This window comes from Calypte anna, chromosome 26 (assembly GCF_003957555.1).
Source record: "Calypte anna isolate BGI_N300 chromosome 26, bCalAnn1_v1.p, whole genome shotgun sequence".
Lineage (NCBI taxonomy): Eukaryota > Metazoa > Chordata > Aves > Apodiformes > Trochilidae > Calypte > Calypte anna.
Window position 1 is genome coordinate 4,008,218 of NC_044271.1, and position 26,215 is coordinate 4,034,432.

The 26,215-nt window shown below is 47.4% G+C and overlaps 1 protein-coding gene across 6 annotated transcripts in view; it reads left to right on the forward strand.

Moving 5' to 3' along the window:
- Positions 1-26,215, forward strand: part of PPP1R12B (protein phosphatase 1 regulatory subunit 12B) — a 100,383-nt gene that overhangs the window by 60,181 nt on the left and 13,987 nt on the right. For 5 of the 6 annotated variants that reach the window (XM_030465386.1, XM_030465387.1, XM_030465385.1 and 2 more), the window contains 5 exons: positions 192-353; positions 1,288-1,471; positions 2,039-2,151; positions 3,626-3,670; positions 26,116-26,132. In XM_030465386.1, coding sequence (XP_030321246.1) covers positions 192-353; positions 1,288-1,471; positions 2,039-2,151; positions 3,626-3,670; positions 26,116-26,132 — 521 coding nt within the window. Of the gene's footprint in view, positions 1-191; positions 354-1,287; positions 1,472-2,038; positions 2,152-3,625; positions 3,671-15,801; positions 16,387-26,115; positions 26,133-26,215 lie in introns of those variants that run through there. The other variant, XM_008499400.2, reaches the window with a different exon arrangement.

Consider the following 26,215-nt stretch of genomic DNA (forward strand, 5'->3'; position numbering starts at 1 on the left):
GGTGGATGTACTGAGAGATGTTTTAGAGGCAAGAGAATTCTTTTCTTTTCTTTTTTTTTTGTCCCCCTGTTAGCATAAAGATGAAACATTACCCTGGCTGGGTGTAAGCCTGCTGGGTGTTATAAACTGACCTGCAAGACTTAAGATCTAAATGCATACATTTAAAAATTCTCTCTCTGCCTTTCCCCAAGGGTGTGACGCTGACAGACCTGCAGGAGGCAGAACGAACCTTCAGCCGGTCCCGGGCAGAGCGCCAAGCGCAGGAGCAGCAGAGCGAGAGGGCAGAGAGCAGGGAGAGCACCGCGGAGAGGCAGGAGAACCGCCCACGGTGGAGCAGAAACGCAGACGAGGAGGTGACTCTCCTCACCTTCCTTCTCGCTGCTCCAGAGTTACTGAAAGAAGTTCAGCAGTGCCCAGAGACAGGCCAAGGGGCAATGGGCACCAGCTGGAACATCAGGAAAACTTCTTTACTGGGAGGGTGACCAAGCACTGGCCCAGGCTGCCCAGAGAGGTTGTGGAGTCTCCTTCTCTGGAGACTTTCAAAACCTGCCTGGATGCCATCCTGGGGAATGTGCTCTGGGCAATCCTGCTCTAGCAGGGAGTTGATGATCTCCAGAGGTCCTTCCAACTCAAATGAATGTGATTTACTGGAGCTGAGATCAGGAGAAATTCCTCGAGGGTCTCTGTTTATGTTAAGGGGAAGAAGTGATGCTGAGGAGCAGAACATCACCTCAGAGATCTTCTCCAGGGATGTGGGATGGAGGTGGTAAAGGTCAGCTGGTCCTTTGCTGTCCAGTGGGAATTTAAATTTCTGTCTCCTACTAGAAAATAAAACTGTGAATCACAGGAAGTGGAGTTAGTGGAGAAGGCTAATGATAGAAATGTGGCCTGGATCCATCCTGTGCAGGCTTTGTGTTCACATTTCTCCACAGATGTCTGTGTGGAATGGCAGACCAGAGAGATCTTTTTTCTCCTTCTGCCACTACTTGTTTTTTACTCTAAATCATGTGTGTCTATCGGGTAACTGGTTTGTCCTGCCATTGGCTATGGGGACAAAGGCTGATCCCAGGCTGCCCAGCCATGGAAAGGAGCCTTAACATTGTAGCTGTTTTATGCTTTAAACATTCATCCCAGTTGGATGGCATGAATCTGGTGGGTGGAGGTGATCACTTCCAGCAGCAGTGGGGAAAATATGACACTCTAAAAGACTATTCAGTTCCCTGAAATCCCAGATCTTCCAGTTCCTCTTCATTCTGCTAACTTTTTGTCATGGTTCTTTGTTTCTAGAGTGTCTATCGACGATTAAGGTGTCCTGTACAAACAGACAAACCTACAACACCTGTATCCCCTTCAGCATCAGCACCTCTCCATTATGCAAGTTCATACCTGACTCGAACAAATAAGTATCTAGGTCTTGACTCTGTGAATCCATCAGATACCAGAGGGGAAGCCACAGAGATGGAGAAAAATGGTATGTACCCAGGGGAAAAAAGAACACGCAAAGATCAGGGCTTCCCATCAATTTTAGAAATTTCAGTTTGTAGTGTACAGACAAAAACAGGTTTTTTGTTACTCTGAGGGAAGCAGTATGGGAAGCTGCCATGTCATCAAACAAATGTTATTTGTTTAAATGGAAATCCTAATGTAGAATGCAGCTTATTGCTTGTTACAGAGGAATAAAAGGGTGTTTTCCCTTTTGGATAAGTAAATGAGATCATAAATCTACGGAGCATTTAGATCTTTGAGCTGGGGGGGCAGTTCCACTGTACCATTTGTCCAAAGAACAGGAGTAAGTCAGGATGATTAGGAGAGAGCTGACAGCTAGGATAACCCCTCTGGGCTGTGATAAAGGGAGGAAGGAGTGTGAGTAACCAGATTTAGCAGGACACTGAGATTCCATTTCATTTGCTTTAATAACTCCTTTGTAATATGACACAAGCCAGGGTGACCTTGATCAGCTCGAAAAGAACCCCAGTACCTTAGCAAAAGCTCAGATGTAAATTGCTGAAACCAAAGCAGCCTTTCTTTGCTTGGCCAGAGTGTGAAGATCAGGATGGAGATGACAGATCTCCACACAAGCAGTCGATCCGAGACCGGCGGCGGCCAAAGGAGCGGCGGAGAAGCACGGGCATCATTTTCTCAACCAAAGATGTAAGTTTGGGTTCCTTCAAGATGCAAAACTTTTTCTATCATATTCAGGCAGAATTCCCTTCCAGTTCCAAGCTGCAGATTTTTTTCCAGGTCAGTTGATTTCCTGTTAGTCCTTCCCTCTCCAGCTTTATTTCAGACTGACACTTCCAAAGGAATCTTGTCCCTGTTTGGCCCGTGTGAAACCCAAGCAGCAGGCTCTGGGAAGCTTATTCCTGGGCCATAAATCAGTGTGATCCTTGCAGAGCTGTGAAAGAGCCCACATGGGAGAAGAGAGATTAGAAGCCAGGCTTCTTTGGAAGAAGGAGGTCATGAGCCACTGGAATTCCTCTGAGCCCAAATTTGGCTGTGCTTGAGGCCCCCTAAAAGGAAGACAATGAGGAATAAAACCCTGCCCAGCACCAGAGAACACACACAACATAAATGCAGAAGAGCTGTCTGTGTTGTGCTTTTAGTCCTGGTTTCTAAAGGATTTCTTCAGTCTGAGAGGAGAAACCCAACCCTCCAACCCTTGGTCAGAGACTTGGGACAATAGATCACCTTCTTCAGGAAATTATGGTTAAGAAACTGGGAACAGTTCTAGTCCAGCTGTGGCCATTCAGGCTTCCTCCTTCACCTGAGAGGCAAAGGTTTCCTGCCCAGCACAGTGAAGGAATCACCTCAGAGTTCTTCCTTTGGGGCAGCAGTAGATATGGTGAATGTTTGCAGCTACAGACCAGTTGAATGGTCCTGGTGGAAAACTCTACTGAAAGTCTTGCTGCAGGCACCCTCTTTTTATTGTTTTCAAATGATTCTCACATTTTTCACTTGCATGCAGAATACAATTTCTTTTTCCTTACTGTTTATTCAGTTAAATGCTTTACAACTTACCCAGTTGTCTGCTGGATTGTTGTAGCAACATTACTAGCAGAAAGCAAATCACTTCTCAGAGTTTCAGTTCCTTTCCCCGTTGTTTCTGTACAAAGCTGCAGCTACAACTTCTGAAATACCTTGAGTTCAATACAGAGCTAGATGTGATGCTGTGGTGGTTCACCATTGCTCCATGAAATCCTGGAGGTGGCACAAAGAGGCAGTGGGTTGCAGTGAGGCTGGGTAAGGGCAGGCTGTCTGGGATGAGTACTGAGGTGGAGGACATGCCTTGAAAGTCAGTATTCTCTCAGCATTTCAGATACTGTCTTCCCAAGTGTCACGTTTGGTCCCTGAGTATATTAAGGAGTGTTACTGCTCCTACTGACTCTTCAGGAGCTTTCAAATTGCAGTAGCCACCTCAAGAGAGTTATTCTTCCCCAGCACCAAAATCTTCTAAATGGCCATTAGGTTACCAGATAATCAGCCAAAGCATCCAGACATGCATTTCTTTGGAAAGATGTAGTCTTAGCTTTCACATCAAGTCAGCATCTTTCAATCCATCATCTTTCTGTTATCCTGTTTGTTCTGTCCAAGGCTGTCTAACTACACTGTTTTCTTTTCATCCTAGGATGATGATGAAGTTGATGGAAATGAGGAGCTGAAGGAAACCCGGGTAAGTGAAACCAAATGTTTAAATGGTGGCAAGAAGTCTTCTATGACTTTACTTTTGTTTATGCAAGAGGTTCAAGCTGTGTTCAGGAGTTGAGTATGAACTTGGAGGGAGTTCTGAGTAGTAAATGGCTTATTGATTTCTTGTCTGAAAGATAAAGAGTATCTACAGCCTGGCCTAAGCTCAAAAGTTGACTTTCTGAGAGCTGCACAGGCAGTTCTCAAACCTGGAAGCCCTGGAGCAGAAGCAGGAGTGGGCACCTTACTGAAATCACCATCAGGACTGGGCTGACAGGGTCCCAGGGAAGTTGTGTGATCTCCTACCTCAGAATCATCCCAATGCTGTTGTTCTGGACAGTGTGCTTTGTATTTCTGAAATCCACACTCTTGGCTCCTCATAGATTTGGTCCTGGCAAGCAACACATGAGAGATTATTCATTGTTCCCCCAGTCTTGCAATAGTCTCATTGTCCTTCATGGCCCTTTCTTGTCATTTATAATAATAATTGAGTCCTTCCAAATTGCTTTGGTTTTGTCTGTCTTTGTCTAGAACACATTTGAGCCTGACAGCTTGACTTACTCTGATGATGGTAAAGCTAACTCTGTTTCCACAATCTGAAAGCATGGTGTGTAAGACCTAGGGAAAACAGCAGAGTTAAGGCTGCATGGGTATCATTTAAGCTTTAGCAGCAAATGTTGAACTTATGGTTGGCTTTCCCCATACTTTGTAATTCAATAGAGTGATTGAAGCATCACTTTATTGAAAAGTTAACTTTTTTTTCTGAAAATTTTCAGTAACAACTTTGGAGTATATTTTTGGTTTTGTTATTTCACTGCTCACACAATCACAGAATGTCTGGGGTTGGAAGGGATCACAGAGTCCAACCCCCCCTGCCAGAGCAGGATCAGCTGGTGTAGGTCACACAGGAATGCATCCAGGCAGGTTAATTTCCCCAAATTAATAGCAAAGAACCCTGTTATCTGAGACTTCCCATCATTTTTGTTGCAAGTTCCCATTTACAGCAGATCTCCTTCCCTTCAGCTCCCTTGGCCCTTCTGTGCACCTGCTCTGTGGCCCCAGTCCCTGTTCCTTACACACCTCACATACACCAGCCCCTGGTTTAGGCTCTGCTCCCACTCTGCTGGGGCTGTTTTTCCCATTGTCATTCTCCCAGTCCTTTCATTTTCATCCAGTTTCCAGTTCATTTTCTGTGCTGCATTCCTCCAGCATCATGTCACTCACTCAGTCTTGCCTGGTTTATTCTGCATCCAAATCCAAGAGGTTTCTGTCCTGCTCACAGAGCATCAGTTTGGCAAGAAACAGGGAGCAGGCTCCTTGCTTTCTGTTCTAGTTCCAAGCAGGAAGTACAATTAATAATCATTAATTCATCAGTACTACTAATAATTCCAGAATGGCAGTTGCCACCATCACAGTTGTGAACTTGAACGCTGAAGTGTCCTGGTTTAGTTGCAAAGACTGTCCTGATTTTATATGGGCAGTTATTTTTTCCCTCCAGTGTTTGTCTTTGCTGGTATTTAGGAAGATTTTCATTGGAGCCAAAAAGGCTCCCTTCTTGAATTCCCTCCTGCAAACTCTGCAGTGCTGGAGTTCAACAAAGTGAAGGTAAATGCCATTTTTGGGGAAAAAAAAAAAAATGCATGATGTTCTAATTCTCAAAAGTGGATGAATTATTTTGGCTGAAACTTAGGAGCACCAGCATGGGAAACCAGCCCAGATGCTTTGGCTGAGTTTTAGGCAACTGTGAGCAGTCTGGGGATGGGATGTGTCAGGCAACCCCCCCCGCTGCACTGCCCACCCACCCTCCTTGGGCTGCAGGCTCTGGGGATGCAGTGTGGAAAGCTGGAAGAGCAAACAAAGTTTTCTGGTGGAAGAAATGTTCAAGGGCACAAGGACCTCAGCTGGAAGAAGCCTCCAGGGGAGCAGCTTTAGAAGAGGATTTTTCTTTCTTGCTTGGTTCTGCTGGGAAGGGTTTGTTCAGGCTGGGGAATCCTGAGCTCAAACCAGAGGTGGGGAGAAGGGTTTGGCTGCAGTCTCCATTTCTCAGAAAGTAAAAATTGTGAGAGTCCAAATGATCATGTTAGTTCCAGGCTGAGCAGCATGGCTAGTCTGGCATTAGGGAACATCTCCTGCTCCCTCTGAGCCAGTGACTGTGAAATCTGTGGAGTGGGTGGGAGGGAAGGGAGACCAACCAGAGGCACCTGGGCATGCTTGGCAGGTGGGCACATGGGAACTGCAAGGCCAAGTGCACAGGTGTCAGGGCAATCCCATGCACAGATCCAGGCTGGGCAGAGAATGGACTGAAAACATCCCTCGGGAAAAGGATGTGGGGGCTCTGGTTGTTGAGAAGCTTCACATAAGCCATGCAGAGTGTCCTGGGCTGCATCCCCAGCAGTGGGACCACCAGGACCAGGGAGGGGATTCTCTGCTCTGCTGAGCTGAGACCCCCCTGCAGTGCTGAGTCCAGCTCTGGGGTCCTCAGTAACAGAAGGACAGGGAGCTGTTGGAATGAGTCCAGAGGAGGCTCTGGAGATACTGGGAGGGCTGGAGCAGCTCTGGAGCCAGGGGCAGAGAGTTGGGGGTGTTCATCCTGGAGAAGAGAAGGTTCTGGGGAGACCTTAGAGCACCTTCCAGTGCCCGAAGGGGCTCCAGGAAAGCTGGGGAGGGACTTGGGACAAGGGCCTGGAGGGATGAGGCAAGTGGGAATGGCTTTAAACTGAAAGATGGGAGGTTTAGGTGAGATGTAAGGAAGAAATTCTTTGTTTTGAGGGTGCTGAGCCCCTGGCCCTGGTTTCCTAGAAAAGTTGTGGCTGCCCCAGTGTTGAAGGTTGGAAGGGACTTGGAGCCCCCTGGGCTGGTGGGAGGTGTCCCTGCCCATGGAATGGAACTGCTGAGTGTCATGTTGGTAAAGTAACAATTTCTGGGTAGTAAAAGTGTCAAAGAAAACATCTGTTCCCTTGAACTTCCTCTAGGACAGTCTGTATAGCACAGTAGAGAACCCAGACACATTTACAGAACTCATTTCTATGCAGAAGTAGCACTGAAGCAAGTGATTATAGATTACAGTCTCAGTAAGTGTATTAATAGTCTCCATTCTTGTCTCCCTGTACTCTGATTTATGAAACACAAGTATTTTAAATTCTGCAAAACACTCTTCAAGCCCACACTGTTTTGTAAATATTGCATATTCTGCTTAACATGAAGTCAGCAGATGCAACTGGATACTTATAAAAACTGAGCCCCTGTCTTGGAAGGACAGAATTTCTAAGCTTGATTCCCTGAATTCTAAGGGAAAGCCAATGAACCATAAAATTCCTTATGCAAACTAAATGTCTTAATGTTCTTACTGTTTCAGAGTTATGACCTGGTAGTCCTGATTTTGCTGTGTTCTGTTTCTCACCTATATTTTTTGCATTTCATCTTCTGCAGAGACTTCCATTTAGCTTCTGTAACTGCACTGTTGATCAAATCCACCTTTTTAAAGATCAGAAACCGAGATCAGCAGTAGCTTCAGTGAGTGCTTTGTGCCTTGCCTGCGGTAGCCAGACTGCCCTTGGAGTCCCAGCAAGGACCCCAGCCCTCTGGTTTGGTGTCCTCTCACCCCAGTGCCTGTGGGCTGTCTTTTTAAGGTTGGGAAGGCTCTGAGTCCTCCAGTTTCTGGACTCTGATGGCCTAATATGGTAAGGTATGTCCTCCAGCTGCCCTGCTTTGCTGGGATGCAAGGGAAAGTTGACTAGTCAAAGGGAACAGAATAGGTGAACTTGTTCCTAGCTGGTAAGAAAGCAAAATCTTTTAATTTAGATAGCGATAATTCATCCTCTGCCTTCCTGCTCCTAGCCCAGGGTCCCAGTGGGACTGAGAGGCAATGGTTTTTCCCTGGTTTTACCCTTGAATATTGATTTGCAGCAGAGATGCAGCATGCAGCAGGAGGGAAGCTGTCTGGCCCATGGCCAAGGGAGGGGAGATGGGACTGAGCCTCACTCCAGTTGAACTGGAGAGCTTTTCATTATCTGTTAAGTAAGGCTGGGAGAAATTGGCTCCCAGGCCTGGTTATGAACAGAATGCTAGAATGGACTCTGTATGCTGTGAGGAAAGGGGCTTTTCAATGTAAATGTAACTGGCAACATAAAGTTGAATCTAAAATAGCTGAAAAATGCTGCAAGAGCACAAGCTAAGGTTTTGCTGCAGAGCTTTAAATATGGTGCAGAACAGTTTTCTTGTTCCTAGTGCTTTGGGTTCTTTGGGAGGTGGAGGGGGAAGACACAGTAGAAATTTAAATTAATTCTGCAAACAGTTTTCATGTCTGCACAGATGATTTACCTCCTGAGTTCTCCAGCCTAGTAGGCTTATGTTGGTTTTCCTTGTCTCAGTGTTTAGAGAAGGGCATCAGACTTGCTGTCTACTGTCCCTGTAGCTGCAGCATTAAAAGCAGCAGTGTGGCTGCCTGGGCCTATTTACAGCTCAGGAAAATGTTGTTTGTGCTTAAAGCCAAGCAATCCAAGTTGGTTATGTAGGCAACAGAGTTACGGCTAAATGCCTTCAGGTTTGTTCTTCTAATTCCCCCAACTGCTGAATTAGGGAGGTAATGTGAAGCAGTGCCCATGGTAGAGATGGAGTAACACAAAACCAGCTAAAATCCGAGCTCTGAGTCCTAGGAAGATGAAGCAAAATAGCAACTTCTCCAGGAATGATTTGCAAGGTCATAGACTCCTAACTATTTAAGGTAACTTTATGCTTTAACTTCTTCTTTAGTAAAACTACTCCCCCAATTTCAGCTCAGCCCGAGGTGACTGAACTTTCTCAGTTGTCATCAAGTCATTTCTCCTGGAGCAATGGAGCTGAGCTTGGCAGCACATCAGATCCCACCAGATACCTTGGCGTTTGCTGGCATTGCTGGGAGGCTGCTGCAGTCACTTCAAATGATCCCATGACACTCCAGGGTCTTGTCCCTTTCCCTACATGGCAGTCATCCCTCAGGTGTCCCAGGATCCTTTTGCTTTCTTCCTAGAAGGAACCAGGAAGCAGAGCTGGACGCAGGGTGATGGATGGGGTGGCAGTAGATTGGCTGCACCAGGAGACAGGAGCAGTCCTGCTCAGTATCCATTTGTCTGTGTCCCACAGACAGAATAAATCTCTTAGTTTATACCTATTTTTGTTTATAATTGTAGTCCATTTAAAGATTACCAGCATCTGTTTATCTTACTCATGTAAAGGAGTGTCATGTTAATTTTTGTTCAAAACTGTCAAACTCTGTCTCACCCGATGTGCTCAAAATGAGAGAGAGGAAAAATATCTCCAACTGCTTAAGTACTTACAGGTTCTCTGCTGCTCTGGGAGCTGAGGCTCAGACTTGGTTGTCAGTCATCCAGCAGGCACAGGGAGGATGTTTTTCCTGATGTGGCTGAAAACATCCTTTAGAAAATGTCATCTGCTGGATTCAAATTCCTGCATCCAGCAGCAGATGTGTGGGCAGCCCCTGATGGCTGTGCCATGGTCACAGGGGTGTCTGCCCAAGGGAGCAGGTGGGCTGGTGTGGGCAGGAGGAAGTGGGTGCAGCAGATGGCACTGGAATGTGCTCCCTTCAGCCCCTCTCACCCCTCTGCTGGTGCTGCCTTCATCAGCTCAGTGGCAAAGCCCCTGGGAAGCTCACAGTCCATGTGGCCTGCAAGTGCCATGCAGGCTGGTGCAGTCCCCACTTTAGGGAGTGAATGATTTCTCTCTTAGATGTGACCATAAGGAGCAAAGAGCAGAAGCTGTATTGCCAGATGGTTAACAAGGAATCAAAGAGTATTCTGCATGGGTTTGGAAAACTTAAGTCAGATTCCCTGGCAATCAAATATACTGTGGACAAACTACCACTGTAGGAAAAATTGTGTGTTCCAGTGATGCAAGTGTGGTGATGCTGTTTGTCCCCCTTGTTTTTAAAGGTCACTTTTTGTTCTGATTTTTTATCCTCTAGTATACTGCTCTTTAGGAAAAAAAGCTTCGTATTTGGAATGTTGTTGGTTTTTTACTCTTGGACCTGGATTTTCCCTATGAGAAATAAAATAGTTGGGCAGAAGCTATTTCATTATTGGTATGTGGTGATCTAGAGACCTTAAGATGCAAAACTCCTTCCTGGCAGGGATTTTCTACCAGCTTTGCTTTAATTCAGGCCTTGTCACATTTTCTTTACTCAGTTTAGTAGGTACCTAGAATGTAGCTAAACCTGGGCACTGCTGTGAGTTACACACACACAGAACTTTTTCCTCACTCTGAGATTTCATCCTTGGGAATGAACATAACCATCTGCTTCACAGTCTGCTGCTGCTGAAGGAAGACCAGGAATAGGCTTGAGGTGGAATTAGATAGCAATGTTTCGAAGTTCTCCATGAGTTTGGCCAGCAAGACTGGAATATTGCTTTGTGCCAGCCAGTCCCCTCCACAGAGAGCTAAGGGAAAGGTTTTGCAGAGGGGCTGAGGCAGGCAGGAGCTATGCAGGGACAGATGAATTTAAATAAAGAGCAAAATGGATCATGACTCTTCTTGTGAGTGCCTCAAGATTTCTATTTCTCTCTGTCATATTTTGGAAAGTCCCTTAGCTTGAAATAGCTGTGTTTGCATCTGGTTCTTATAGGAGTGTTTGCTTCTCAGTTTCCCTGACATGGGCTGTTCCTGGCTTTGCAGATTTCTGCTGCCTCCCTGTGCTTAACTCATCCTCCTTGGGCTGCTTCATCCTGTGTAAGAACCTGGGACTGGGGAAGAGACCTGCAGAGTATATCTGACAAATGTCTTTGATTAGAAAATATTATATTTTAACACTGGGGTATCCTTAACAGTAGTAACTGGATGAAATAACTTGATTTTTGACATTAGCAATACTCTAAACTGGACTTCTGTTTGGACAGTGGAAAGCATATCTCTGGATTTTATTATGTAGCTTTTTTTGACCAAAACATAGAGCAGAGGAGGCTGAGGGGAGACCTTGTGGCTCTCTGCAGCCCCCTGAGAGGAGGTTGGAGCCAGGGGGGGTCGGGCTCTGCTCCCAAGGAACAAGGGATGGGACAAGAGGAACTTTTGGCACAACTCAAGTTGTTCCAGGGGAGGTTTAGGTTGGAGCTGGGGAACAATTCCTGCCTGGAAAGGGTTGTCAGGGCCTGGCCCAGGCTGCCCAGGGCAGGGCTGGAGTCCCCATCATCCCTGGAGGGGTTTCAGAGCCCTGGAGATGTGGGGATGAGGGACATGGGGCAGGGGTGGTTTCTGAGGTTTTATATTTAAAATGTGCTATTCTCAGCTCACACTAAAATTACTTCTACTGCTTAATGCTAATCCAGGTATGCCTAATGGCTATAGCTGCCAACCTTTTAATGATAAATTTAGTGATGGGGAACAAAAAGTGGGAGAAGTGTGATGCCATACATGCAATTATAGACTGTCAGCTGCTGTGTGTGTGTTTGGGAGGAGAGGAAGATCCTTTCCTTCTGCTTCCTATCTGCGAGACACAACACCAGATCTGCTCATGGGGATCCCAGTCAGGGCACTGCAGATGAAATCCTGTTCACTTCTATGGTTTACATCCATTTATGGCAAACTGCTGCAGTGCCTTCTCATCACATTTACAACACAGCTTATTGCCTGACCAATAATTTCTTTGCTACAGCCCTTCAGCCTTCTGTTGCTGAACAACCATTGCTGCCTTTTCATTCCTAAATAAACCCTGCAAAGCTGTAATTGAACCTGGTTAAGCTTGCTTACCATTTTAAAGTAATTTATTTACAGTATTTTAAAGTGGTCTTTTTAATAGTGTGTATTTTTTATCAACTTTTGATTATCCAAAATAACAGAAAATGTATAAGTGGGTTGGGTGTAGTAGAGCTGCTACAGCTTTGCCCCTGAGCTGTCCTGCATCACAGCAGCTGCTCTCCAGCTCTCTGAATTCTCAGTTGTGTCTGCAAACTGGATTTCAGTTCCTAGGTCACAGAGTTAACTCCTGGGTTAAGTAGCAGTGCTGCAGTTTCCCAGTCAGCACAGAAATGAGACAAAACCTGCAGAATTTCTTTGCACAGAAAGCAATGGGTTCAGTGACTGCAGGGGTGAGAGCAGGAGAGCTGACAGGGCTCAGCCTTTTCTTTGCAGGGGAATTGCTTTCCAAATATTGATAATACTCTAGAGAGGTTTTACTGCAATATCCCACACAGAGGATACAGGTGTGCAGGTACCTGAGGTGCAGCCATCACCTTCATCTGACTGTGGAACTCTGTGGGGCAAAACCAAACCAGGTTCCTAGTCTCTCAGCCCCAGACTCAGCCTGATCACAGGCTTTCCCTCAGCACATATGGGTACAAGTTCCTGCTGGGGAGATTCCAGTTGGACAGAAGGGGTAAATTTTGCACCATGAGGGCAGTCAGGCATTGGAATGATCTCCCAGGGAAAGTGGTAGATTCCTCCACTTTGGACAGTTTTAAGTTTTAGCCAGACAGGGTGCTGAGACATCTCAGATAAATGACAGTATTGCCTGGAAGGGTTGGACCAGAGGATCTCTGAGGTCCCTTCCAACCTGACAGTCTGTGATTCTATAAAATAACTCTCAAGTCTGATTTGCTTCTATTGGAAGTGGAACAGGAGTAAGAAACCCTTCTAGGGGCAAAGCTGTGATACCATTCAGTGTGTTCAAAGACTGTGCATTATTTAAGGCTGGAGTAATCAGAAATATAGGATGTTCCAAGGTGAAGAGAATCACAGGGTTTATTAAACTTTGCCCCAATATAAATGTTATTACAAAAGAGATTCTTAGTCTATGGATTTCAGCTTTGTATGCCACTCCAGTAATGTGAAAGCAATAGGGAATCTAATCTTGACTCTCTCCTCTGCATCAATACTTAATGGTTTTTTCATGTTTAAAATAAGTTTCTGTGGACTTTTTACAGAACTACTTAAGACCTAGAGCAATTATTTTACAGGCATATACAGGATTTGTAGCCTGGCTCTTGGAAGCAACTGCCAGGGTAGTTTATTTCTGTTTCTGCAGAGAAGTGTCATGTGAATAAATGTGGCTTTAGAGTTGATTTAGTATTGAATTAGTATTGCATAAAATATGGATTACACATTTCAGTGTTTCCCTGGGCTGGAACATGACTCAACACACAAACAGCACACTTCCCTTCTGCAGGTGGCAAATCCACAAGTGAGGGTGGGGATTTTTTTTTTTTTATAATGTGCTTAAAAATACCAACTACTCTCCCTCATTCTTCAAGATTTATTAGAATCCTGGTCTCCCAAGAGAGCTTCTCCTTTCTTTACTTCTGCAGTCCTGGAGATCATGCCATGGGCTCACATCACCCCTGAGCATCAATCTGCACCATTGGCTTCTACCTTTGTTTCCCATATTTATCTCCTGCAGGTTGGAAACTTACACTGCTGTTTAAATTTATTTTATTAGTGTCATATTCTGTAGCTGAAGATTTTCAGTGTGGGTAAAAGGAGTGTTTATATTTTTCCCCTCTAATATTTAGCTCAGGGTTTCATCTTCTTTGTTGGACGTGGGTCCTTTCCTCTAGCAAATTAAACTGGGTGCCATTTTTTTGTTGTGGAAATGCTCCTGGAAGATGATTTATTTTGCTCATCCTTCTGGTAGCTGTATAAATATTCCTTAGCAAATTAAGCAGCACCACAGCTTTAGCACAGCCCAGGCTGCTGGTTCTTCCTGAGGAATCTCCTTAGCAGACAGAAACAGATCTAAACCAAGACCTTGAACACTACAGTGAGGGCAGCAGTGCTGCAAGGCAGGGGGGTTTCCCACCTACACAGGGGAGTGCTTGAAAGTAAAGTGTATAGAATGGGAGGAAGAAACCCATAAATCAGGCACTTTTGTTGAAATAAAGCTGAAAGGTGGCCTGTTTTGCCATATTGCATCACATTCTTCTTTCTCCTGGCTAATACAAGGATACTAATTCTCATGCCACTCCTCTTTAAAATGAATTATTGTCCACCAAGATGTGTTTTGTCAATCTGTGAGGCAGCTGCACTGGATGACTAATTAACTTAATTGGGAGGGAAGAGAAAGCTCAGTTTGTGTTTTGGTTTGAGGCTCAAGCTGTGAGTTCTGTGCTTAAACATTGATTTTGGAGCTTTCCCAGCCCTCCTCAGTAGGACCATGAGCACAGAGGGATGCAGCAACATTGCTAAAGGACTGAATGGGAGGGGAAGGGAAGCAAAACCCTGCAATTTTGAGCTGCTGAACTCCACCTTGGTGACTAAGCTGGGTTTTGTCAGCCTGGGACTTGTGATTAAGACATTCCAGCCTGCTGGTGGCCACACAGGTTAGCCCAGTTTCACTTGCTGTTTTGAAACCCCTGAAACTGAGCCTAGTGCCAAAGGATAAGCCATGTGTGCAAGTTCTATAAATATGCATTTAAAACATCTGAATTACCTTGTCACTGTAGAGAGTCTGCTCTGGGCTGCTGGGAGAGGTGGAGGTTGGGGGTGATGAGTGCAACAGATGGAGGCTGGAAAGATCAAGGTCCAGCCACAGTCTCCTTGCACAGCGGGATGCCTGTCACTACCTTCTTGTGTGTCTGGACTTCATTTCCATACCTTTAAAAGGGAATGTAGAAATATTGCCAGGCAGAATTAAACCACTCCAAACTTTTCTTTTTTCCCCCACCCCCTGCAGTCAGTGAAGACTGACTCTCCTCCTTCCTCAGGATGGGGTACCAAGTAGAAAGCTGAATTCACTGTGTCTTTCCCAGACAAGGACAACCTGGCAGACCTGTTGCCCTCTCTCCATGGTCCCACAGGGATGCTGCATTGGGTTGGGTTGTGAAGGTGCTGGGTGACAGGGAAGCTGACACAGCTCCTGCTCCCAGCAGCCTGCCACGGCCAGTGTCAGTGAAATCACCCGGGTGCCAAGAGCTGTGCAAGAAAGGGCAATATCAACAGAGATCAACAGAGAGATACCCAAGTGTAACAATGCTTTTAAGATGTCTTTATATAGATATTCCTCTGTGCTTGCTAGGAAATGTTTGATGATGAAGCAGCCTGTGGCACTGGAGCAGAGTGTTGGCTGCAGGTGGGTTCACTCCAGGCACCCAGGGATTTGGTCAGCAGCCTCTTTGGGTGGGTGGGAATGAGTCTGGATGAGGACAGGTCCTCCCGGGTGCTCCTGGTGGGTTAACACTGCCTTACTGGAACTGACCTAGTGCAGATTACCTGGGATGATGCTTTTACGGCAAGGAAAAATAATAGAGTACCAACATTATGGTTAAATCAGTGCTCAAACTGCATCTCTGAGGGCATTTTTCAAGAGACCACCCCCTGTGCTCATTCAGATGGGCCAGAAGGGATCCTCCCTCCTTTCCAGCAACTGATTTTGCCATCTCTGAGACCCTGCAGAGCAGCTTCCCAGGGAGCTCTGCAAAGAGCCAGCTGGAAGTTTGATGGGAGAGGTACACACAGTCCCCACCCTTTCTCCTGAGCTCCCAGCTCCTCCTCCTCCATCCCAGCCACTCCTTGGATGAGGGCAATCCCCCTGCCCCTTCTCACAGCTTCATGAAGGCTCCAGAGCAAACAACAAAACCCCTGTTGTGCTGCAGGCGTGTCCTCCCATCACCAGCATGAACTGAACTGCTCCATGGCCTCTCCACCATCTCCCTTTGTCACAACCACAGCACGCAGCCTGGAGCTGGAACCTCAGCTCTGCAAAGTGCCCTCAGCCCGTCCCTGACCTCCTGCTCGCAGCCAGCCAGGCCTTGGGAGCTTGTTCAGTATTTTCTTTCCTTCCCCCCCTCTTTTTTTCTTTTCTTTTTTTTTTTTTCTTCCCTTTTCCCCCTACAAGTGGCAGCCCAAATCCCAAGCTGAAAGTGAATCGCTGCTGCTGGCTGCCCTCCAGCATTCCTGGCAGAGCGAGTCAGGATCTGGAATGTCAGAAGGCAGCAGCGGGAGGGCCGGGAGAAGCCTTCGCCTTCGTGTGGGTAACGGCGCCGGGAGGAGGAGGAGGAGGAGAGGAGGACAGAACAAAACACAACTTCATCTGGACTGCCCCTTTCCAAACCAACGTTTGTTCCTGATTTATGCTTTCACATTTCTCTCAGAGCGTGCAGCTCTGCACAGAGCTCGCAGCAGCGCTCCCGAGTCAGACAGGTTTGGGGGTTCTTTCCCTTTTTTTTTTTTTCTTTTTTTTTTTGTTTGCAAAAGCTTTGTGTTTTGATAAACCCAGTGGTTTTCTGGTGCTTCTCTGTTGAGCCGGGAGTTTTTGGCTCCTGCAGTTTTGGAAGGAGATCTCTCTGGTCCTGCAGCACACCCAGGACGAGGGGAAATGTCCTTTTGTGGAGCCACCGGGTTGGTGCCGGGCTGGTGAGACTGGCACGGAGCAACGCTGGAGCACAGCAAGTCCTTGACACTTTCTCCTCTCCTCTTTGCGGACAAGAAGCATCGTGGAGCCTGAACTCTCCCTGCAGCAGATTAATGCCTAAAATTATACACCCTAAACAGCAGGGTTTAATTACCAGAGCTGTGAACAGTTTAATTAGTTTGTTTTGACCTTGGAAGAAAGACCTGCCCAGCGTAGAGCAACAGGAGAGCAAGACTTGTATTGCTTCTCCAAGACAACCAGCCCGAGAGGCCATGTCGTCCTTGTACACCAGGAGTAAGGAATACACCCGGAGCAGGAAGGCTCAGTCAGACTCTCCCCCGTCATCTCCTTCCCCCATCGCAAAGACGCTCAGAGTAAGCAGCCTTTTCCTTTCTGTTTTACACGGAGATCTGCTGGGCACCTGTCGGTGGCAGTGGTGTTGTGTTGTCCTGCCCTTGGAGACCTGTGTCTGTGGTTTGCTTGGAAAGGAGGATGGTTTCAGTGAAACTCGGGAAGGTGCCTCTGCAGCAACAGGTTTTCAGTGAGCTGCAAAAGTCCTCGCACTGAGATTGTTTGGAATGGTGGCTCTAGGGAGCTGCTGTCGTGGTAGTTTCCCCGTGCCCTGCTGTTCACAGGAACATCCCTCTCCTGGTGGGCTGTGGCTGGAAGAAACCCTCACCTGTGACAGTGAGGGAAAACCTGACCAGCTTGTTAAGCCACATTTGTCCATCCCCACTTGTTGTCTTTGCCCCTTGGGGTGGGGCTGACCTGTGGTGTAGTTTAGTAATTTCAACAAGAGCAAAAAAATGAAGGAAACCACCTGTAGCAGGAGGCAAGGCAGGGAGCTGGTCCTCCTAAAGGGAGAGCTGGATCTGTCTCCCCGGGGGTGTGAAAGTTTGGGACATTTCATAAGAGCATTGCTGGCAGCTCTGGAGTCATATGAAGGGGCACCACGAAGCACTCCGGGTCCCTGTCATTACACAGGCAGTCCCTTCACTGTTGAGAAATATTATCATGCTGAAGTCAAAGCCTGGAGGAATTAGTTTTTAGAGGCAGGCTAATTTTAGATGTAAGTGTTGAGTTAATCTGTGCGCTGGTGGTAGCTCAGATCTGACGTGCATTGTCTGTTCCTTCTGAGGTGACAGATCTTAGTTGGGAAAAAATTGCCCAAAAGATGTAAAAAGGGTTTTGTGGTGTTCTGGAAGCTGACCTCAGGAACTTCATCCTCGAGGGCTTTCATGGCTGCTGGTTGCCCCTGGGCTGTTAAATGTTTAACCCCTGGCACACGGGTCTCTCCTTCCTTCCCATCTGCTATCAGACCATCTCTGGGGAGATTTGAGATAACACAAACCCATCTCCTGTGTGCTCAGAGGGACTCAGCTGGGTTTATAGCTGTGCTTGCCAGTTGCCCTGCAAATTGCTACAGGATTGATAATCACTTAATAGCAGGTGGGGAACCCTTCAAATGTGTTCTTAGTGAGTTAAGCTAAAAAGGTTTTAATTTCTTTCAAAGCCCAAGTTGTTTAAAATCAGTCGTGTTCAGTGTACACAGACTGAGTCATCCCCCTCACCCCCCTCCTTGTGTATTTAAGTGTGTAAACAAGTGACAAGCATCTCGCAGGAGCTGTGGCTGCCAGTTCATGGGCTGCTGCTCTCTGCTTTGATGCAAACTCCCAGGAGGTGCTGGTGTGCTCTGGCAGTGCCTGGGATGGGGCTTTGGGCTCTCCCACTGTTTTGTCCACCATCCTTCCTTCCCTTTGCACACTGCTCCTTCTGCTCTTGCCATCTGATATTTTTTGTACTGAAAAAGACCATCCAAACTTAAACCCCTGGTCAGGATGCACGTCTGCTGTTGGTTTAATGGTTGCTGCATCCCTCTGGCTGCCATCACTCCATGGCTCTTACTTGTTTCTCAAGAGACTCTTCATCATTCTTCTCGTTATGGCCGTATTTATGGGTTTTTCCCCTCTGATGTTAGATCACTCCCTCATTAAGCCACCTTCCGTGCCCATTACTTGAGCTTTCAAGCTGAATTTTTGTCAGTAAGGGCTTGGCAGTAAAGTTTTAAGTATACTCCATGGTCTGCCCTGATTGATTTTATTCTGCCTTTCACTGGAGTGGCTGAAGGAGCCACACTAAGTGTGGTATGGGATGCAGGAGCATCACCTTTTACGAGCCATATGTTTTCCCCAGTCAGTGCATAGTAATACCTGAATGTAAAAACCAACAGTTGCCAAATTGCTGGCTCTGGTAGAGAGAGGCTCCACATCCAGCCCAGGGGGCTCTGAGCAGTGATTACCATGGCAGCATTTGCTCTCCCCTGGGTGCAGTTTCTTGACGGGGACACAAATGTCTGTGTCTGTCTCTAGACACAGAGTCTAGAGTTTGCTTTGTAAAGCAAATCTTTTGGGGGGGAAATAAAGTTAATGTACAGAAATGTTATCTGTCGGAGCTGCAGGTGCTTGGCATGTGAATAAAACCAGTCTGGCTTAGATGTTAATACATAAATAAAGTATATGAAGTCTGACCAAGCCAGACTTCTTTTAATCAATGGAAAATGTCCAGGAGTCCTGAGGGGTTGGTAGAAACACCTAATCAGGGTCTGGCCTGTCCAGAGGTTTAAACAGAAGGATGTCTGATGATCAGTCTTCACCCCACAAGAGCTTTTGCAACAGGTTTAATCCTGTTTCAGATCCTGGAGGTAGGAGGTTTACACTCCCCTTAGGCAGAGCTGTGTGAATCCCCTGGCCTGCTGTGCTGCCACTGCAAACGTGTTAGGAAATAGAGAGATTTATGAAAACATTTCTCCAGAAAACTTTTATCTTCCTGGGTTTCCGATTAGCACCTTGGACTCATTCTAGTTTTGATTAAAGTGATGCTACATAGACTGAAATAGGGTCAGTAAGTTGTCTTGTGACATTTTCTACCTCATTTCTGGACTGCTGACAAGTGATGCAGTGCTGGTGGAAAAGATGAGCTCCTCCCCCATGAGCCCAGAGAACAGTGTGGGATACTGGAACTTGAACTTCAAGGCAATTAACCTCAGTCTGTGTTCTGCAGCACCCAGTGTGTTTACTTCTCAAGCCTTACGTTCTTCAGATGGGTATCAGTGCAAAATCCTTTTGTTCTCTGGGGTCGTTCAGGTTTTTCTGAGTTTTCCTCTGTAAATGTCCATATCTGGAAGCAGACTGGGAACTTCCAGTCATCCTCTAGGGCACCACCCAGTCCATATTCCCTGCTGTGACTCAGTAGCCAGATGATGCTCCTGTCTCTGGCTGCATCTGGATGTATAAATAACAGAGGTCAGGGCATGTGCTGTGACCCACAGGGTGAGTGGTTTGTGTCCCTCAGTTAAACTCTCTGCTTCAGCTCTCTTCCCGTCCAAGGAGCAGAGCAAATCCATCCAAGCCACAGCAGGGAGACTGTTAACTGTTGAAGGATCTGAAGGGTCATGGACAATTAAGAAAGAAGCCCAAGATGGAACACTAAAGCCTTGTTTAAAACTCCCTCCACCTGGGGCATTCTCATGATGAAGAGATTTAGGAGCAGAAATCTTCTCGGCTTGTGCCACTTGGCCCTTTGTCTTTTATTTCCTCATGTCTGGAGAGTTGTGTGTAAGATCACATTGCTTTGCAGAATTAAAGTTTTCACCAATAAAATTTGATCCTTTGGAAAAGAAGAAAAAAAAATTTTAAAAGAGCAACAAACCCGGGTTACTAAATTTAAAATACAATCCAGCGTGACGTTTTCCATGGTGAATTTTATCCCCAGGAGACAGTGGTGATAAACTGCAGCTGCTGCCAAGCCAGTGGTCCAGGCGAGAGGGAAACTGAGGCACAGGCTGGCAGTCACACAAACTATTGTACAAGTGCAGAATATTCAGACATGTTTGGGACAGCAGGAGATGTGGTTGCTGGGCTGTTGCAGCCATATGTGTTTGTTTCTGATTAAATACGTGCTAGCTGTACCAAAAGCCATGGGATCTCTTGGAACCAGCTGCCAAAGCCACTATTCCATCATGGAGAACCTTTTAATATTATGCTTCAGTAACAGCAGTTTTTATTAAACAAAGTTTGCTGATTTATAGTATGTGAGAACCCATTTTGCATCAGGCTTTGGGGAGTTGGAGGTTACATGGAGGTGGTTTGGCTGCACTGGATTATTAATGATCTCCATGGGATTTTTTAATCCCTGCACTCACACAGCTGCACACGCATTGTGGGGGCAGCACCATCCATCACATCTGCTCCAGAAAAGGGGATGCTGAGGCAAACAGCAGCTCTTGGGTCAGCACAGCAGCCTGGTGAGGAAGGCAGTGACCTCAAATACCTGTATCACCAGCAGAGTTCAACTTCTGATTGCTCTGAACCCCCTGGAAAACCAAACTTGATCCCTCCTGTACCTGACTTGAATGGAAATGTGGCTTGAGGGGAATGGTGATCCAGGTCATAAAATCCAAGCATGTCAGGTTGGAAAGGACCTCGAGGATTATCTGTCCAACCATTCTAAAAGTATTGTTTATCTGAGATGTCTCAGCACCCCATCAAGCTGAGACTTAAAACTTTCCAGACTGGGAGAATCCACCACTTCCCCTGGGAGACCATTCCAGTGTCTGGGACTGTCCTCATAGGGAAAAATTTTCTTCTTGTGTTCAAATGGAATCTGCCCAGAAGCAACTTGTGCCCTTTGCCCCTGGTCTTGTCCATGGAATTCCTTGTAAATTGGGAGTCTCCATCTTCTTTGTATCCCCTATTTAAGTACTGGAACATAAGGTCAAACCCACAGAGCTGGGTCTGAGGAGCAGACGTGTACCAGGCAGCTTTCCTCATTACTTTTCCTCCTGGCCCAGCTCTGGGAAGACCTGGCTACAGCACCCTGACCCAGGTTGTCCTTTCTGTGGCCACCAGCACAGCCAAGCACCTACAGCTGGGCAGGTGCAGGGACATGGAGCTGTGGAACAGCAGGAATGCAGTGGCCTTGGTGTGTAAGAGGGAAGGAGCTGGCCCCAGGAGCAGCTGGCTTTGTTTACATTGAATTTCTGAAAGAGGACTCGCCAGGATGATATTTGCCAGTGCAAGAACAAATCTGAGAGGTTCCTAAAACTTCCCCTCTGGATTAAGGAAAGGGAGGCCAGGAGGGCTGGTGGGCTCCAGCATTTTGGTAAATTGTGGTTATTCAATCGGCTGCGTTGATCAGGATCACTGAGGCAAAACACACCAGAATAAATTGCTTGAGAACTATCTTAAAATAGTGCACATTTTCCTGAGGTTGGCCAGTTGGAGATAAAAAAGCATAAAATGTTCCCAAAGCATCTATTTTTTTTTCCATGTAAATGGTAGAGTTTTTCTGTGTTTGCTGGGTCAGATCCCAGCCGCAGAAGAACACAATTGGAAGCAATTAGGCCAATTTCTGACTTGGCAGGAGGCAGTGGCCAATCCCCCTTCTGGCACTGCCTTTCAGGGCTGTGTTTCATCTAAACCTTCCACGAGAAATTTGGTTTTAATTATGCTTTACTAAACTCCCAACAGCTGTAAGAGTTTTGGAGTTTTTAAGGGAAGGCTCCTACCCTCCCCAGTCTGAGCACACCTTTAAAATCCCTCTGACGTTCCTGGTGCTGTGCAGCATCCCAGCACTTCAGGGCAGTGAAGCCACAGCCAGTCCTGAGCTGTGCCCTTTTCCCTTGGGGTTGAACATCAGCATAGGGAACACTGGGGGAGCAGGAGGAAGCTGGTTGTGCAGGACAGTCAGTCCTTTGCAGTTTTTCTTAGGTCCCAGCTCAGATGTTGCATGTTTTGCCAGCCCACCTGGGTTGGATCCTCTCTGACCCTGTCTGGGGGGTTTCCAAAACCAGCTGAACCCCTTTGCTGTCTTTCATCACACCCAGCACTACCTGAATGTGCTGCTCACAATGAGATGGACCAGAGGAATCATAGAACCACAGACTGGTTTGGATTGGAAGGGACCTTAAAGCCCATCCAGTTCCAACCCCCACACCATGGTCAGGGACACCTCCCCCAGCCCAGGGTACTCCAAGCCCCATCCAACCTTCAACACTGCCAGGGATGGGGCAGCCACAGCTTCTGGGGGCAACCTGGGGCTCAGCGCCCTCACACCAAACAATTTCCTTCTAATGTCTAACCTAAATCTCTCCTCTTTCAGTGTGAAACTGATCCCCCTCATCCCATCCCTCTAGGCCCTTGTCCCAAGTCCCCAGCTTTTCTGGAGCCCCTTCAGGCACTGGAAGGTGCTCTAAGGTCTCCCCAGAACCTTCTCTTCTCCAGGCTGAACACCCTCAGCTCTCTCCCCCTGGCTCCAGAGCTGCTCCAGCCCTCCCAGCATCTCCAGGGCCTCCTCTGGATTAATTCCAACAGCTCCATGATCCTGCTGGAGGAAGGATTATGTGATCCCTCAAGTGAGAGGTCCAAGATTTGAGGATTACCAGAGACTTGCAAGTGTTCCTGTAAGTGTTCTGTGCTTTGGAGTTGTCCATTCCCTGGGGTGTCCTGGTGCTCTTCAGGAGTGCCAGGGGCTTGGCTCGGTGCCGTGCCAGTTTCGGAACCAGGACAGCTGCCTCCAGTGCCCAGCATTTCCCTGGGGTCCTCCTCCCCCCACCCCGAGCCCCGCAGTGACCTGACCCTGTTAAGATTGCAGGAAGGATAATTCCACAACCTGACGCTTTCCTGGCTGTTAATGTTTCTAGTCAAACGTTTACTCCCAGGGGAAGTGAAGGAGTCTGGGCAAGACTGACAGGGCTGCTCCAGATCAGCCCCAGGAAGGAAAAAACCCAGCACAGAGGAACAGCCAGTCCCCTGGTTCCTCAGCATCCCCTTTTTCTCCTTAACACACTGCACAGTGGTCAGTTAAGGGAAGGGAAAGCTGTGTCCTTCACCAGCTCAGTCAGGGAGCACGTTTGGTGCCTCAGCAGCTGTTTCTTTACCTCCAACTTCCCCTTCCAGAAATCATAAAATCATAGAATGGCCTAAGTTGGAAGGGACCTTAGAGATCATCTGCAGCCTCCCTGACATGGGCTGGATGGTGCTCCCAGGTTCTCCCATCTCGTAAAACAGATCATTCCCTTTTTAGAGTCACAGAGGCAAATGCAGCCCAAAATGCTTCATCTCATATCCATCACAGGAAGAGTTTTAAATGCAATAAGCATGGTGGGGTTTTTTCCCCTGTCCTCTTCCCAGCAGCTGTGCTTAAAGTGATTCCTTCCTTATCCCCCCCTTCTTTTGCAGAAGCACTTTCCTGCTCTCCTTGCCTATGGAAATTATTTCTTTCTTTGGAGGAAAAAAAGAATTAAAATGATTTTTCCCTCCTCCGTGCAGACTAGCTGTAGAGAAACAAGATAAACCAGGTGCCTCGAGTTGCCAATGAGTGGGTGTGAGTCCCTGTGCCTGGTTAGGGCAGGCCCCCTATTATCAGGGGGCCAATAAAGGTGGGACACACACCCACAGAGAGGAGCTTACTCTTGTGTGAGGCAATGCAGAGGCTAGCAGCTCATCGAGCCCCAGGAGCAAGAAAGGCTCTTCCCGCTACAACTAGCTTAGGGACCTGCTCAGCTTTGAGTGCCTGGTTCCACCTTGCCCTGCCCAGCCACGTGTGGATTCTCCTGCCCCGTTCAGATCCATCAGCAGGTGTGCTTATGGAAATCAATGCAAGCTCTCTGTTAAGTGGATTACTTGCCTCCCTGTTTGTCATCACTGAAGGGGATTACCATAAAGTGCACAAATCACTTTCAACAAGAGGCTCGTTAATTGCTTCCTAATTCCCCACTCCTGCTCAGAGGGCAAATTAAATGGGAGCTGTCAGGCAGCCCAGGGCTGTCAGAGAGACAACTGTCAGGAGCTCTGCTTCCAAAAACCCTGGAATCAGCAGCCAGTGTGTTTGTAGCTCAAAGCAGGAAATCTTTTTAGTGCTCACCCTGGCCCAACAGGAACTGCTGCTCAGCTTCCAGGAGCTCAGCTGGTACCAAGGGTGGCCCAAGCCAGGGCTGTTGGGACAAGCAGGCCATGTCCTGGTGACAGTGGCAGGCCACATCCTGGTGTCCCAGTGACAATGGCAGGCATGTCCCTGTGTCCTGGTGACAACAACAGGCACTGCCACACTTCTGGCTGCATGAGAAACTTCTCAGACAGCGTCCAACATTGCTTTGGAAGTGCAGCAGGAGGCAGCTAGGTGGAAAGCCATCTGATGTCCCTGTGGGTGACTTCTCACCTGCTGAAGCTTTTGGCACATGGAGAGAGAGAGTAAATAAACCAGAGCTGGACCCACTGCCATGGCTCACAACCCATGCCAGCACAGGGACAGGCTGCTGGAACTTTGGTGGCCATCTCTGCAGCACAGGGCTGGCACCTGGACCTGCTCTGAACCCAGCTGCCGGTGAGCTTGCAGGGTTTGGGGTTTCCTTGTCCTTTGGAGCTTTGCATTTATCACCTTCAGCAGCTGAATGTGTTGTCCATCCGTGAGGCTTCAGCATGCTGGGTTCATCAGTTCCTCTCTTTGGTACTGGTCAATTCACAGTGTCCCCTGGCAGAGGGCTGTGCTGGTCCCTCAGGGAATCCTTTGCTGCAATCAGGACTCAAGATGAGGGTTACATGAGGTTACAGGATGTATTAAAACCTTCAGAACATGCAGTAGGGAGCTAGGTCCTTGCATCCCAAGGAGCAGAGGGCAAAGCCCATGGGATCCTCTGGCTCGGAGTTGAGAGGCCACAAGGTTGGGTCTGCCCTCTTCTTCCCTGTCATGAGGTGACTTCATTCAGCTGCCCGTGGTGGGTGCCCCAGATACCTACCCAGGGATGGGAGCCACTGGGTGGGTGCCAGGCAGGAGCTCTGAAGTTCTCAAGCCCCATGGGGCAGGAAGGCAGCAGCCCTGGCAGCCAGCACCGTGTTTGGGGCCAGATTTAGTGGCATGTCCAGGCAGTGCCAGCTCCAGACAAGTGTGTCTGGGCACTAAAAACCTGACCTCTCATCTTGTCTGTAACATCCTTGTTCTTGCATTGACTCTTGTGTTTATTGAAAAGGATCTAGGGAAAAAAACTGGTAGCACCTGCAAGTGGTTTGTGCTTGCTTAGAGAAGTGACCCTGCTAATAAAACTTGCTGGGGAATATTGGGCTGGATTTCCAGGTCAAGAGATTGAAGAAGAGTTTGCACCTTGAATTTGTGTAAACGTCTTTACACAAGAGAAAGAATCCTTGTGGAGCAGGAGGAGACAGGTTGGTGTGGGGTGTCCTGCAGGACACCTCTGCCAATACCATTTCATCAGTTGTGGGAACAAGCTGTCCAATCCCAAAAACTCGACAGATAACAAAAAATGGTGGTTTCCCACAGCCAGGCCCTGTAGGATATTGTAGGATATGTAGGATATTTGCCAAGCAAAACGCTGCAGCCTCCCCTCTGCCTTCATTGCCCCAGATCACCTTTGGGTCACCAGCACCGTGGGGCTGCAGCCGAGGCAGCGCTGGGGACGGTGCCACTGAGCTGGAGGGTGCTGGGAGAAGAAGAACCTGACCCCCACTTCAACCATCAGGTCCAGGCTCAGGCTGGTGTCAGGGTCCTCTCCCTTCCCTTCCTTCCATCAGAAACTGCATGTTTCTGATGTGGATCTTCTCACTGAGGTGAAGCTTTTCCTCACAGGGGGGTTGTTGCCCAAGTACTGCTGGTGATTTCCTGACATTCAGGCAGCAAGCTCTGCACACCGAGGGGCTTCATCCATCCCTCCCTCCCACCATCCCAGGCATAGGGCAGTGATCAAAGCCAGGGAGAATAATATGGTTTTCAAAGGGAAACAATAGATTAGGTTTGATTCAGAGGAATGGATTTCAATTCTGAAGAGCAAGGTTCAGTAGGTTTTAGGTTAGCAAAGGAAATGAAATCTGAGATGTTTCAGAGAAGCTGAAGCAGTCAAAAAGGTTCTGGCAGGGATCACAGCTCCCCAGTTTGGCCATGGGAAACGGTGGGGTTTGGCTTGTTGTGAGCTGGGTGCTTGTATCAGAGGTAGGAAATTGCTGCTACTCTGCTGTTCTTTAGCCTTTAATTCTCCTCATTATTAATTGCCTTTTTCTTCTTTTTTTCTTTTCTTTTTTTATTTTTTCTTTCAGCATGAAAGACTTTCCAGGTAAGAATTTTGTTTTCTGGAGCTTTTTTTTTTTTATGTACTGTTTATTGGCAGCATGCTTTTGCATGACTTTGGGGATTCCC